Here is a 14,952-nt window from a genome sequence, read left to right on the forward strand (position 1 = left end):
GCACAGTGTCAGATAGCGGAGGAGTAACGTCCCTCCGCACAGTGTCAGATAGCGGAGGAGTAACGTCCCTCCGCACAGTGTCAGATAGCAGAGGAGTAACGTCCCTCCGCACAGTGTCAGATAGCGGAGGAGTAACGTCCCCCGCACAGTGTCAGATAGCGGAGGAGTAACGTCCCCCGCACAGTGTCAGATAGCAGAGGAGTAACGTCCCTCCGCACAGTGTCAGATAGCGGAGGAGTAACGTCCCTCCGCACAGTGTCAGATAGCGGAGGAGTAACATCCCTCCGCACAGTGTCAGATAGCGGAGGAGTAACGTCCCCCGCACAGTGTCAGATAGCGGAGGAGTAACGTCCCCCGCACAGTGTCAGATAGCGGAGGAGTAACGTCCCCCGCACAGTGTCAGATAGCGGAGGAGTAACGTCCCCCGCACAGTGTCAGATAGCAGAGGAGTAACGTCCCCCGCACAGTGTCAGATAGCAGAAGAGTAACGTCCCTCCGCACAGTGTCAGATAGCGGAGGAGTAACATCCCTCCGCACAGTGTCAGATAGCGGAGGAGTAACGTCCCCCGCACAGTGTCAGATAGCAGAGGAGTAACGTCCCTCCGCACAGTGTCAGATAGCGGAGGAGTAACGTTCCCCCGCACAGTGTCAGATAGCAGAGGAGTAACGTCCCTCCGCACAGCGTCAGATAGCGGAGGAGTAACGTCCCCCGCACAGTGTCAGATAGCAGAGGAGTAACGTTCCCCCGCACAGTGTCAGATAGCAGAGGAGTAACGTCTCCCCGCACAGCGTCACATAGCGGTGGGAGAGGAGCAACGTCCCCCCGCACAGCGTCACATAGCGGTGGGAGAGGAGCAACGTCCCCCCGCACAGCGTCACATAGCGGTGGGAGAGGAGCAACGTCCCCCCGCACAGCGTCACATAGCGGAGGGAGAGGAGCAAAGTCCCCCCGCACAGCGTCACATAGCGGAGAGCAGCAACGTCCCCCCGCACACAGCGCTCGCTGACTTAGGGGCCTGCAGCCAGCGCTCACAAATTGCCATCAATTCGGGCATCTTGGCTAAAGGGTTGTAAATCCATTTCACCCAGCAGCAAAGTTAAAGGGGAGGTGGTCCCAGTGTCAAGAGATTGTGCAAAATTTTTTATATTTCTAGCATTATGTGCTTATTCCATATTAAAATAAAAAATTCCTGCTACTCACCACATCCTGCTATTGTACAGGAGGAGGTGAGCTGTGACATCACCTATTGTGAATGGTGGATCCTGTGTTATCTACTGTATATAGAGGTGTTATCAGTCACTGTACAGGAGGAGGAGGTGAGCTGTGACATCACCTATTGTGAATGGTGGATCCTGTGTTATCTGCTGTATATAGAGGTGTTATCAGTCATTGTACAGGAGGAGGAGGTGAGCTGTGATATCACCTATTGTGAATGGTGGATCCTGTGTTATCTGCTGTATATAGAGGTGTTATCAGTCATTGTACAGGAGGAGGTGAGCTGTGACATCACCTATTGTGAATGGTGGATCCTGTGTTATATACTGTATATAGAGGTGTTATCAGTCATTGTACAGGAGGATGAGGAGGTGAGCTGTGACATCACTTATTGTGAATGGTGGATCCTGTGTTATCTACAGTATATAGAGGTGTTATCAGTCATTGTACAGGAGGAGGAGGTGAGCTGTGACATCACCTATTGTGAATGGTGGATCCTGTGTTATCTACTGTATATAGAGGTGTTATCAGTCACTGTACAGGAGGATGAGGAGGTGAGCTGTGACATCACTTATTGTGAATGGTGGATCCTGTGTTATCTACAGTATATAGAGGTGTTATCAGTCATTGTACAGGAGGAGGAGGTGAGCTGTGACCACCTATTGTGAATGGTGGATCCTGTGTTATCTACTGTATATAGAGGTGTTATCAGTCATTGTACAGGAGGAGGAGGTGAGCTGTGATATTGCCTATTGTGAATGGTGGATCCTGTGTTATCAGCTGTATATAGAGATGTTATCAGTCATTGTACAGGAGGAGGAGGTGAGCTGTGATATTGCCTATTGTGAATGGTGGATCCTGTGCCATCTACTGTATATAGAGGTGTTATCAGTCATTGTATAGGAGGGGGAGGTGGTGAGCTGTATATAGAAGTGCTACCTGCCATTGTAATGCAGAAAAAATAAATAAAGTCCCAGTCACCAGTGTGAACATTCAGGATTATACCTAAATTCCAGAGAATTACTACATGGGGTGACTTCCTGATGACACAGTAAGATGCACACTGTCAGGACTCCCCTGTACTGGACGATCTGTGGAAGACTGATGAGAGCGCATGTATCTGGAGCGCTCTCGTGTGTGACAGGGGACACCTGAGGTCTCGCCTCCTGCAGGGATCACCGCTAATCCTAAATTCACGCAGCGGCCTGGATTCACCATCTGTTCCTACGTGATGCAATCAGGTCCTTGCCGGCAGCTCACAGCCACACGGACGTCTCCGCTGACACCAAGCAATGAATATCATGGGTTCAGGTCGTTATGGCACTTGTAGTGCACTGCAGAGCAGCATTGTTCAATCTGTGACTCTCCAGAATCTAAGAAACTACAAGTCCCAGCATGCCCTGACAAACCCAGCCATTTGCAACTGTAAAACCTCATTCAGGCGAGTCAGCGCTGCAGCCCGTTCATTCCCAGGACCGGTCCCGGGGTATACAGCGATATTTCTCTCTAATAAAGTGATGGCATATGCCTTTAAGGCACCGTACATACATCAACATTTAAAGGGAAGGGCATTCTAGCAAAACAAATATGGCCGTCGTCCCAGCTCCCACAAGGGTCATGACGGTGGCCCTGATGCCCAGTCAACACTAGGAGATGGGCGACGTCGCAGGTCTTACCTTTGGACGCCCTTGGACATCCCGGCCTTCTTGCTGACCAGCCGGTCGCTGCAGCAGTCCACCAGCCTCTTGAGCGTATAGAGACATTCCCGGAAGGTGGAGAAGAAGGGATAATGGCTGATGATGCACAGCGAGGTCAGAGTGCTGTTCCGCGATCTCTGCGCTACTTTAGACAGACGCTTCCCCCGAGGTGAGTGATTGATATCCGGAGTGGACTCTGCGCTCTGAGCCTGTAAGGTCGACCCTCCGTCCGAGCCCTCGGACCCGTTCTCGGGGGCCGGCTTGGGCTGTTTGCGGCTTTTGTCTCTCGGGAGGCGTTTTTGAAAGGAGCGGTAAAAATTCATGCAGATTCCATAGCGTATGACGCCGCTGTCCTTATCGGTGAGCGTGAACACAAACGACGTATCGTCCCGCAGGCTCATCCGCTTCTGCCGTACGCTGAGACATCCCTCCGGCTGGCAGAAAAACACCACGTCGGGAGGAAGTGGGAACTCTGGGTGGTCCTCGAGGGGGTAGCGCCGAAGAAGCTCAGGCGTCTGGGCAACGCTGTCGCTGCTCGGCTGCCTGGAAAGGAGAGGAAAGCAGTGAGTATAGATGGAAGACAAGACACAAGAGAATCTATTATCAGACACCTAGAGCCCCACAGCAGCGCCCCGCAGCAGCCCCACAGCAGCGCCCCGCAGCAGCCCCACAACAGCGCCCCGCAGCAGCCCCACAACAGCGCCCCGCAGCAGCCCCACAACAGCGCCCCGCAGCAGCCCCACAACAGCGCCCCGCAGCAGCCCCAGAACTACCCGCTCTTCCCAAAGGCACGTGACTAGTGCAGGCAATCACTAGTTACAGCGGTGATTGCTGCGTCTGTACAGCTCGAGCAGAAAGTGGAGACAACAGGAAGGCAGAGAAATTAGCGCTGAGCAAAAATGTTCGCAGGACCTTGGTCACGTCGTCAGTTTATAGCTGCCGGACGAGAGCGAATCTCCGACACCTCTACTGATTTATCGGCTCAGGAGATGTCATCTGTTATGATGGCATGGAGCTGGGCCTACTAGTCAGAAGACGCGCCAGCAGGTTATGGTACGCAGCCGAGACCACGTCTGCAAGCGGTGACCAATGGTCAGATGAGTAAATGGGGGGGTCTCTTTTAAATCATATGGCCACTGCTGGGGGGGGGGGGGGGGAGGGACCACTTGTCTGAAAACTTGGCTTCAGGGCGTCTTCGTCCCAGCGATCCTTTTTAGGAATCCAAGAAAAGAAAAATATTTCCTTTTGCTGCTTTCCCAGTCACACGGGCAGGAAACAGTTAACTGCGCCTACTACCGACATGACATAAAGGTAATCCGATGTCCCCGGGGAAGGAATGAAATATTAATTCAGGACGACTGATCCTCTCCAAAAGGAAACCTAATTACGCTGCATAATCTCTCATTTCTCCCCGTTATGAGAACGGTCGTCGGATGGCGGTGAGAGCGAATGACGCCAGTGTTTCCACTTTCGGCTTTTGGGCGCTCCCTGCTCTTATATTTAACAGTCTACTCTTTAGTAATTTTTTTCTTTTTAGTCTCCATCTTACAAGTAGTTTGCTCGCTGGCACAATACACTAATACCTCAGTATAGAGCTGGACCGCCTGGGGGCGCCCTCTACCTACACTGTGGGGGGCTTATCAGCATCACCAGCACCGCAGACACGGGGACCCCCAGTAGGTCACATCCTTCCTTCCTTATGCCGGACTCACCTTGCGCCTATGATTACCAGGTAGTCCAGCAACCTGGGACACTGCTTCTTCTTCTGCCCCATGGTGGTGCCGCCGCCGCCACTATTTCATCTTACCAGGGCTCGCTGGACCATCGCTGATCAGGTGGGAACATCCGCAGGGACCTGGGGGGATGAAAGACGATATTAGCACATGGCACCAGGGTTATATATAGGCTGAGGAGCAGACGGCGCCGTCCTGCACAACCTCCGCAGAGTCATATCCATCTGATCTGCAGCACAAGACCACCGTATGACAAATACCAGAGCCATGCCGACCCTCACCATGTCCCCATGATCTCCATCACTGCTGATCCCCATCGTCGCACCTACCTCCCCACACTCCTCCGTCATCTCCGCCTTGCAGCACGGCGGTCTGGCAGTCAGCCCCCCACGTCTATCACAGCCTTCCAATATGCAGTCCTGGCACACGGCCCTGAGCGTCCTTGCAGCCGCTATGTGAATGAAGGATCTCTGCCCCACAGCTGGGTGGTCTCGGCAGCACCGACCTTGTGCAGACCCCACCACCTGTAGCCAAACTACCAAACATGGCTTCACAATGATGCACAAACCCTTGAAAGCTCACCATGCCGACCTGCTGTGCAAAAGCGCTTCCTCAGCAGGATGGCTGCCCTTTCCAGCCCAATTACAATTTTCCACAGCTCCCAGCAGAGCCCCCTCTGGTCGTCCCCCTGCCCCGGCTTCATGCACCTGCCCACTATATGTAACGTGCGCTTACCAGCCCACGACCCGCCCTGGCACTCACTGCCCATCCGCATCCGCACAGCCATCTCTCTCCTTGCTGGAGCGTTCACACCTTGCACACTCGTCCCCGAGCCTCGTCCCCAGCACAGCCGTCCTCGTACGTGCGGATTTATCTCTCGCTATTAATGCTCTTCTGGAATATCTCACCCTTCTTCCCTTCTCTCCCAGCAGCCATCCCCTGCCTGGCGGGAGTCATATCCGCTCCAATCATCACTCCGCACATCTCGCACTCAGCACATCGGTTTGTGAAGATGTAGCAGAGCTGAATTTGCAATGTCACGTTACAACACATGCACAAGGCACATCAGCATCCTTACTCGTGAAGGACAAATGGCCATACACCGACATCGCCTACAGTAGTGGAGCACACACACTGCGGGGCTCCGGCGCACACGCCGCGGGGTTCCGGGGCCGGCACACACACTGCGGGGCTCCGGGGCCGGCACACACACACACACGCCGCGGGGCTCCGGGGCCGGCACACACACACACACGCCGCGGGGCTCCGGGGCCGGCACACACACACACACACACACGCCGCGGGGCTCCGGGGCCGGCACACACACACACACACGCCGCGGGGCTCCGGGGCCGACACACACACACACGCCGCGGGGCTCCGGGGCCGGCACACACACACACACGCCGCGGGGCTCCGGGGCCGGCACACACACACACACACACGCCGCGGGGCTCCGGGGCCGGCACACACACACACACACGCCGCGGGGCTCCGGGGCCGGCACACACACACACACACGCCGCGGGGCTCCGGGGCCGGCACACACACACACGCCGCGGGGCTCCGGGGCCGGCACACACCGCGGGGCTCCGGGGCCGGCACACACACACACACGCCGCGGGGCTCCGGGACCGGCACACACACACGCCGCGGGGCTCCGGGGCCGGCACACACACACACACACCGCGGGGCTCCGGGGCCGGCGCATACACACACCGCGGGGCTGCACATTATGATGTCAGGAGATGATCGTTACCCCTACAATATCCGAAATGCTTTTGACACCAAAAAGGCACAGTACTTAAAAAGGTTATTCCCTTGATCACTGGGGTCCAACCACTGGAACCCCCGGCAGTCCAGAGACTGTGGTGCCCCCTCTTTAATGAAGTGGAAGTACGTGAGCTCCACATTGTCTAAGGGATGGGACTTCTGAAGAAAGCACAGCGCACCACTATGTCTTCCAGTCCCATAGACAATGAATAGAGTGGAGGCCCAAATGTGTCCTCTGCTCCACTCAGGGCTGTGCAGAGCCCCCTTCTCAGGATCATTGGGGTCCCAGCAGTCAGGAGGTTGTGATTAGGGGCAGCACGTTCTGCTGTGTGATACGCCTGTATCTCAGTAACAGCGTAATGCTTGGATACGCCATTACTGATGGTCGGGGTCAGACCTCTGCGCACCCCTCACCGCCTTCCCCAGCATCATTGCCGGTCATCTACTGCACCACAGCTCTGTGCAAGTAAATGCAGCCGACGTCTTTTCCCTGCTCTGTCAGGGGGCTGGGAGCGCTGCTCTGCAGGGAAAAAGTGTAAGGCTATGTGCACACGTTCAGGATTTCTCGCAGAAAATTCCTGAGAAAAACCGGACATTTTCTGCAAGAAATCCGCAAGAAAACCACATGTGTTTTTGCCGCGGTTTTTTCCGGACACTTCCCAATGCATTTTGTAGTGGGAAATCCGCAAAAAAAAAAAAAAAACAACGCTAAATTAATGAACATGCTGCGGTTTTTACCGCGATGCGTTTTTATCGCGGAAAAAAATGCATCATGTGCACAAAACATGCGGAATTCATTCGAAATGATGGGATGCTTATTGTATGCGGGTTTTTTTTGCTGTTTTATAGCGTTTCTATCGGAAAAAAACGCGAAAAAAACTCATTATGTGCACACAGCCTAAAAGGGAAGCAGTGCCAAAAAAACGCATCTCCTGATCAGTGGGGGTCCAAGAGATCAGACCACAAACCATCTCTAAAAGGGGTTTCCAGGACATATATACGGATGGGCAATCCTTAGGGCAGGTCATCAATGTCAGAACGATGGGGGTCCGACAGCCTCACTGATCAGCTCTGGTGGTGGCTCCACACACCATGTAGTGGCCGTTCTCAGTACTGCAGCTCAGCTCCTAATATAGTGAATGGGATCTGAGCTGCAGTACAGTTTGACATGCGGCCACCAGCCCTACAAGGAGCTGATCATGGGGGGGCCGGGTGTCTAAACCCCACCGGTCTGATATAGAGGACCTATCCAAAGGCAGGGCAATCAATACACAAGTCCTGGACAACCCCCCGAAGTGATAAGTACCCTAGCGATACACATCACATCTCCAATGCAGAGACTGAGCCTATCTAAAGCATAACAGCGCCACATCTGTCCACTGGTCACATGCGGTATTGCAGGCTGCTCATCTAATACCAGACAAAACCCATAGACAGGAGAGGAGCCATTTCTTGTACACGCACCTGTTGGAATAACAGATGAGGCAGGAGGTTTACCTTAAAGGGATTGTCCATTACTGGATAACTCCTTTTTAATGAGCCCAACAAGATTAAAAAAAAGATCAATACACCACTCCTGAGCCGGCGCCGCTCCTCTGTACTCAACGCTGCATCCCTCACTGGTCCACTTGGCATCATCATTGGGTGGAGAGGTCACGTAAGCGCTGCAGCCAATCAGCAGTGACTGATTAATGCTGCAGCCGATCCATGGCTGCAGACCTGACTTGATGCAGCAGTGAGTATACAGGTCCTTCTCAAAAAATTAGCATATAGTGTTAAATTTCATTATTTACCATAATGTAATGATTACAATTAAACTTTCATATATTATAGATTCATTATCCACCAACTGAAATTTGTCAGGTCTTTTATTGTTTTAATACTGATGATTTTGGCATACAACTCCTGATAACCCAAAAAACCTGTCTCAATAAATTAGCATATTTCACCCATCCAATCAAATAAAAGTGTTTTTTAATAACAAACAAAAAAACCATGAAATAATAATGTTCAGTTATGCACTCAATACTTGGTGGGGAATCCTTTGGCAGAAATGACTGCTTCAATGCGGCGTGGCATGGAGGCAATCAGCCTGTGACACTGCTGAGATGTTATGGAGGCCCAGGATGCTTCAATAGCGGCCTTAAGCTCATCCAGAGTGTTGGGTCTTGCGTCTCTCAACTTTCTCTTCACAATATCCCACAGATTCTCTATGGGGTTCAGGTCAGGAGAGTTGGCAGGCCAATTGAGCACAGTAATACCATGGTCAGTAAACCATTTACCAGTGGTTTTGGCACTGTGAGCAGGTGCCAGGTCGTGCTGAAAAATGAAATCTTCATCTCCATAAAGCATTTCAGCCGATGGAAGCATGAAGTGCTCCAAAATCTCCTGATAGCTAGCTGCATTGACCCTGCCCTTGATGAAACACAGTGGACCAACACCAGCAGCTGACATGGCACCCCACACCATCACTGACTGTGGGTACTTGACACTGGACTTCAGGCATTTTGGCATTTCCTTCTCCCCAGTCTTCCTCCAGACTCTGGCACCTTGATTTCCGAATGACATGCAAAATTTGCTTTCATCAGAAAAAAGTACTTGGGACCACTTAGCAACAGTCCAGTGCTGCTTCTCTGTAGCCCAGGTCAGGCGCCTCTGCCGCTGTTTATGGTTCAAAAGTGGCTTTACCTGGGGAATGCGGCACCTGTAGCCCATTTCCTGCACACGCCTGTGCACGGTGGCTCTGGATGTTTCCACACCAGACTCAGTCCACTGCTTCCTCAGGTTCCCCAAGGTCTGGAATCCGTCCTTCTCCACAATCTTCCTCAGGGTCCGGTCTCCTCTTCTCGTTGTACAGCGTTTTCTGCCACATTGTTTCCTTCCAACAGACTTACCATTGAGGTGCCTTGATACAGCACTCTGGGAACAGCCTATTTGTTGAGAAATTTCTTTCTGGGTCTTACCCTCTTGCTTGAGGGTGTCAATGATGGCCTTTTTGACATCTGTCAGGTCGCTAGTCTTACCCATGATGGGGGTTTTGAGTAATGAACCCGGCAGGGAGTTTATAAAAGCCTCAGGTATCTTTTGCATGTGTTTAGAGTTAATTAGTTGATTCAGAAGATTAGGGTAATAGGTCGTTTAGAGAACCTTTTCTTGATATGCTAATTTATTGAGACAGGTTTTTTGGGTTATCAGGAGTTGTATGCCAAAATCATCAGTATTAAAACAATAAAAGACCTGACAAATTTCAGTTGGTGGATAATGAATCTATAATATATGAAAGTTTAATTGTAATCATTACATTATGGTAAATAATGAAATTTAACACTATATGCTAATTTTTTGAGAAGGACCTGTAGAGGGACATCACTTATCCCCGAACGTGCTCAGATCTGATGACAACATCCACGCAGGATGGCGGTATTACGCACTCCTCCAGCTCTCGGTGCCTGATCTATGCGAGGTTTCCTGTAAGACGCCTCCTGCCGGACCAGAACTGATGATACACACAAACCTAGAAGAGCCGCGCCGCCATCTGTACACAGATGTATCGCCGTCACGCCTGTGCACACATTCCTAGCGCGGCCTTGTTGGCTAATGGCGGCTGTGAATACTACGAGCAGCGAGCCATCTGCCTCCTCCACCTACAAACACCACGCAGTCCTCCTAGTCCCAGGCTCCGCCGCCATTTACAGTCACTGACAGGTTTTGGGGATTTTTTTTAACCATGGTATTACCGCTTCTGGGAAAGGTGGGTCATAGCCAATCTGGCCGCTATTAGTGCCCCCCATAGGGGTCATCACCAGATCTAGGCCGTACAGGGGCCGCACGGGGCATCGTCCAGATTCTCCAGAAAAGGAGAACTCGGTTCCCATCTACCGCCATCTGATGAGGATTTCTTTGCTGAAAAAGTGCAAATTTTCTACACTTAACCCTTTGCACTGCTAAGGGAGGACTCTGCAGTGACATCCAGAGCTGGATGCAGATCATGTGGCAGTAATGTATGGATCTCTGAATACTCGGGGGGCTGTAAACGTAATGGAGATGTCAGCGAGGAGATGGAAAGGCCGCAGTTTATTCTCAGCCTCCCGCGGGACGAGGCAGCCATCTGTGCGCGGACAATGTGCAAGTCAGGTCGCGGCTTGCAACAAGAAGTCGTAATCAAGGTTATAAAAAATCTCCGGAGATAATGGGGGATGGCAGGACAATGGAGCAGCGGTGGGGGATAATGACCTACAGCCAAACCGGAGAGGCGGCCGACAATGGCTTCATCAGGAGTGAATAGGACGGCGTGATGAAGAGGCAGCGAGGACATGATGGATGGAGGGGGAAGAGGAGCGACAGGAACAGAGAGAAGCAAAGAGGGGGGAAGAGGAAGCCACTGGAGATCTGCAGATTAGGACATTCAGAGTGACAGCAGATCAGGCGGGGAGACGAGCGGCTGCCCGAGAGACGAGCGGCTGCCCGAGAGACGAGCGGCTGCCCGAGAGACGAGCGGCTGCCCGAGAGACGAGCGGCTGCCCGAGAGACGAGCGGCTGCCCGAGAGACGAGCGGCTGCCCGAGAGACGAGCGGCTGCCCGAGAGACGAGCGGCTGCCCGAGAGACGAGCGGCTGCCCGAGAGACGAGCGGCTGCCCGAGAGACGAGCGGCTGCCCGAGAGACGAGCGGCTGCCCGAGAGACGAGCGGCTGCCCGAGAGACGAGCGGCTGCCCGAGAGACGAGCGGCTGCCCGAGAGACGAGCGGCTGCCCGAGAGACGAGCGGCTGCCCGAGAGACGAGCGGCTGCCCGAGAGACGAGCGGCTGCCCGAGAGACGAGCGGCTGCCCGAGAGACGAGCGGCTGCCCGAGAGACGAGCGGCTGCCCGAGAGACGAGCGGCTGCCCGAGAGACGAGCGGCTGCCCGAGAGACGAGCGGCTGCCCGAGAGACGAGCGGCTGCCCGAGAGACGAGCGGCTGCCTGCACTGGCGCCTCAAATCCGCACTGCAAATAAAGGGACGGGACGTCTGCCCGATACTATGGCTCCGAGAAATAAGACTATGCATGACGGACAATGTGACACATAAAAAAAAAAACTACAAACATTCCACATGCCGGCACTGATCACCATAGCACACGGCAATAATCACAGACCTCGCTCACGGCTCCATGGGGTCTCCTAACATACCACAGTTAAAGGGGAGGTCACATATGCAGGACCCCGCTCTCAGCAAACAGTTGCAGGATACATGAAGGATTACAAGGTGGCCAGATAAGCAACAAGCACGGCTCACACTGGGGAGTCAGAGGACCCCAGTATTACACTCACACCCAAATAACAGAGGTGTCAGAGGCGGAGCGCAGGGACAACCACGCACCCTGTACACAGAGACTAGGACTGAGTTAGTGGGTTTCACCTCCCGTCCCATCTATTCTACCCAACATAGATCATTAATACAGATCTGGATAAGACGTCAGCCACGTTGCCCCCCCTCGTACACAACGGACGCAGCCACGTTGCCCCCCCTGTACACAACGGACGCAGCCACGTTGCCCCCCCTGTACACAACGGACGCAGCCACGTTGCCCCCCCTGTACACAACGGACGCAGCCACGTTGCCCCCCCTGTACACAACGGACGCAGCCACGTTGCCCCCCCTCGTACACAACGGACGCAGCCACGTTGCCCCCCCCCCTCGTACGCAACGGACGCAGCCACGTTGCCCCCCTCGTACGCAACGGACGCAGCCACGTTGCCCCCCCCCGTACGCAACCACGTTGCTCCCCCCCCTTTGTACGCAATGGCCGTAGCCACGTTACCCCCCCCTTTGTACGCAACGGCCGCAGCCACGTTACCCCCCCCCCTTTGTACGCAACGGCCGCAGCCACGTTACCCCCCCCCCCCTTTGTACGCAACGGCCGCAGCCACGTTACCCCCCCCCTTTGTACGCAACGGCCGCAGCCACGTTACCCCCCCCTTTGTACGCAACGGCCGCAGCCACGTTACCCCCCCCCTTGTACGCAACGGCCGCAGCCACATTACCCCGGTTATACAGGGGGTCCCTGGGCACAGACTGATGTCGGTTATACAGGGGGGTCTTGGGGCACAGACGGACGTCGGTTATACAGGGGGGGAGGGGTCCCGGGGCACAGACTGATGTCGGTTATACAGGGGGGGTCCCGGGGCACAGACGGACGTCGGTTATACGGGGGGGAGGGGTCCCGGGGCACAGACGGACGTCGGTTATACGGGGGGGAGGGGTCCCGGGGCACAGACTGATGTCGGTTATACAGGGGGGTCCCTGGGCACAGACTGATGTCGGTTATACAGGGGGGTCCCTGGGCACAGACTGATGTCGGTTATACAGGGGGGTCCCTGGGCACAGACTGATGTCGGTTATACAGGGGGGGTCCCGGGGCACAGACTGATGTCGGTTATACAGGGGGGGGTCCCGGGCACAGACGGACGTCGGTTATACAGGGGGGTCCCGGGGCACAGACTGATGTCGGTTATACAGGGGGGTCCCGGGGCACAGACGGATGTCGGTTATACAGGGGGGTCTTGGGGCACAGACGGACGTCGGTTATACAGGGGGGGGTCCCGGGCACACACTGATGTCGGGGTACAGGGGTCCTGAGGAGCATTGAGGACCTGACACCCTGCACCCAGTGCCCGCCCGCCTGTGAGGGTCCTGCCGCCTCCTCCACGGGCAGTGACCGGCCGCACTGGGGCAGGAGGATATCAGGGAGATGGAGGATGAGTGATGCCAGCAGCAGGGACACCACGGCGGCCCCCCGGGGAGGAGGCGGAGCGCACGGCCGGACACACCGGCTGCTGACCACTGACCTGTCACCACTGACCTGTCACCGCCGCAGCCTCTCCGGAGCCGACACCGTACATGAGCGCGCACCGGCTGCTCCCCGCCCGCGCATCACCACAGGGCCGAGCCACGCCCCCTCTCGCCTGCTGCCCACGACGTGACGCACGCCCAATCCTGGCGTCATGACGTCTTCTGCCTGGTTTCTATGGCGACGGTGTGAGGCCTAAAAACAGCACCAAAGCCTCAGTAGAGTAATAAACCAAAATGTATGAAGATAACAGATGTCTGTGACCCTGTGCAGCTCATGTGCTGAAACATCATACAGGGGGCTGTGCTGAGGGGGCTAGTCACGTGTCCGGGCCCTCACACTCTCAGGGGCCCCTCTGCGCTATAGCTTGCTCTTTTTCTGGCTTTTTTTTTGCATTATGAGTTGTCGTTTTTATCGTCACCATTTTGGGGTCCGCACAACTCTCTGCTCCTTAATTTCCGGTTTTAGGCATCAAAGAGACCAAAAATCAGCGATTCTGACACATAAATAAGACCACAGACGTGTACATTGCAGGCCAGGGTCCGAGAGGCGGCCATGACGGCGGTCTGAGCACATTGTCACCACACCGTGGCTCCCACTGCGAGGACCCGTGTTCTGCACCGCCAACGTATATCAAGCAGACGAGACGACTAGTCTTGGCCTCAATATTGAGGATCGTCACCATAAAAATTACCACCACTATTATGGCGTCGTATTTACTGGAAGAACCAGACTGTCGGCCTAGACGTGCGAGTGGCCTCCACAGTGTGAGCGGCCTAGACGGGCGAGTGGCCTAGACGTGCGAGCCGCCTCCACAGTGCGAGCGGCCTAGACGGGAGAGAAGCCTCCACAGCGCGAGCGGCCTAGACGGGAGAGAAGCCTCCACAGCGCGAGCGGCCTAGACGGGAGAGAAGCCTCCACAGCGCGAGCGGCCTAGATGGGAGAAAAGCCTCCACAGCGCGAGCAGCCTAGACGGGAGAGAAGCCTCCACAGTGCGAGCAGCCTAGACGGGAGAGAAGCCTCCACAGTGCGAGCGGCCTAGACGGGAGAGAAGCCTCCACAGCGCGAGCGGCCTAGACGGGAGAGAAGCCTCCACAGCGCGAGCGGCCTAGATGGGAGAAAAGCCTCCACATTGCGAGCAGCCTAGACGGGAGAGAAGCCTCCACAGTGCGAGCGGCCTAGACGGGAGAGAAGCCTCCACAGTGCGAGCGGCCTAGACGGGAGAGAAGCCTCCACAGCGCGAGCGGCCTAGACGGGAGAGAAGCCTCCACAGCGCGAGCGGCCTAGACGGGAGAGAAGCCTCCACAGCGCGAGCGGCCTAGATGGGAGAAAAGCCTCCACAGCGCGAGCGGCCTAGACAGGAGAGAAGCCTCCACAGTGCGAGCGGCGTAGATGGGAGAGAAGCCTCCACAGTGCGAGCGGCCTAGACGGGAGAGAAGCCTCCACAGCGCGAGCGGCCTAGACGTGCGAGCCGCCTCCACAGTGCGAGCGGCCTAGACGGGAGAGAAGCCTCCACAGTGCGAGCGGCCTAGACGTGCGAGCCGCCTCCACAGTGTGAGCGGCCTAGACGGGAGAGAAGCCTCCACAGTGCGAGCGGCCTAGACGGGAGAGAAGCCTCCACAGCGAGAGCGGCCTAGATGGGAGAGAAGCCTCCACAGCGCGAGCGGCCTAGATGGGAGAGAAGCCTCCACAGTGCGAGCGGCCTA

General features: G+C 55.3%; 1 protein-coding gene across 28 annotated transcripts in view; it reads right to left on the reverse strand.

Annotated features, from left to right (window-relative positions):
- The window catches only part of MADD (MAP kinase activating death domain), a 66,728-nt gene extending 53,352 nt beyond the window's left edge, over positions 1 to 13,376 (reverse strand). For 17 of the 28 annotated variants that reach the window (XM_069739804.1, XM_069739802.1, XM_069739800.1 and 14 more), the window contains exons 1-3: positions 13,259 to 13,376; positions 4,626 to 4,768; positions 2,893 to 3,456 (exon numbers count right to left, since the gene is read on the reverse strand). In XM_069739804.1, the coding sequence (XP_069595905.1) occupies positions 2,893 to 3,456; positions 4,626 to 4,687 (626 nt within the window). In that variant the 5' untranslated portion in view covers positions 4,688 to 4,768; positions 13,259 to 13,376. Of the gene's footprint in view, positions 1 to 2,892; positions 3,457 to 4,625; positions 4,769 to 5,381; positions 5,613 to 13,244 lie in introns of those variants that run through there. The other 11 variants (XM_069739793.1, XM_069739790.1, XM_069739787.1 and 8 more) reach the window with 8 other exon arrangements.
- Between the last annotated feature and the right edge of the window lie 1,576 nt (positions 13,377 to 14,952).

This window comes from Ranitomeya imitator, chromosome 9, assembly GCF_032444005.1.
Source record: "Ranitomeya imitator isolate aRanImi1 chromosome 9, aRanImi1.pri, whole genome shotgun sequence".
Classification (NCBI taxonomy): Eukaryota; Metazoa; Chordata; class Amphibia; order Anura; family Dendrobatidae; genus Ranitomeya; species Ranitomeya imitator.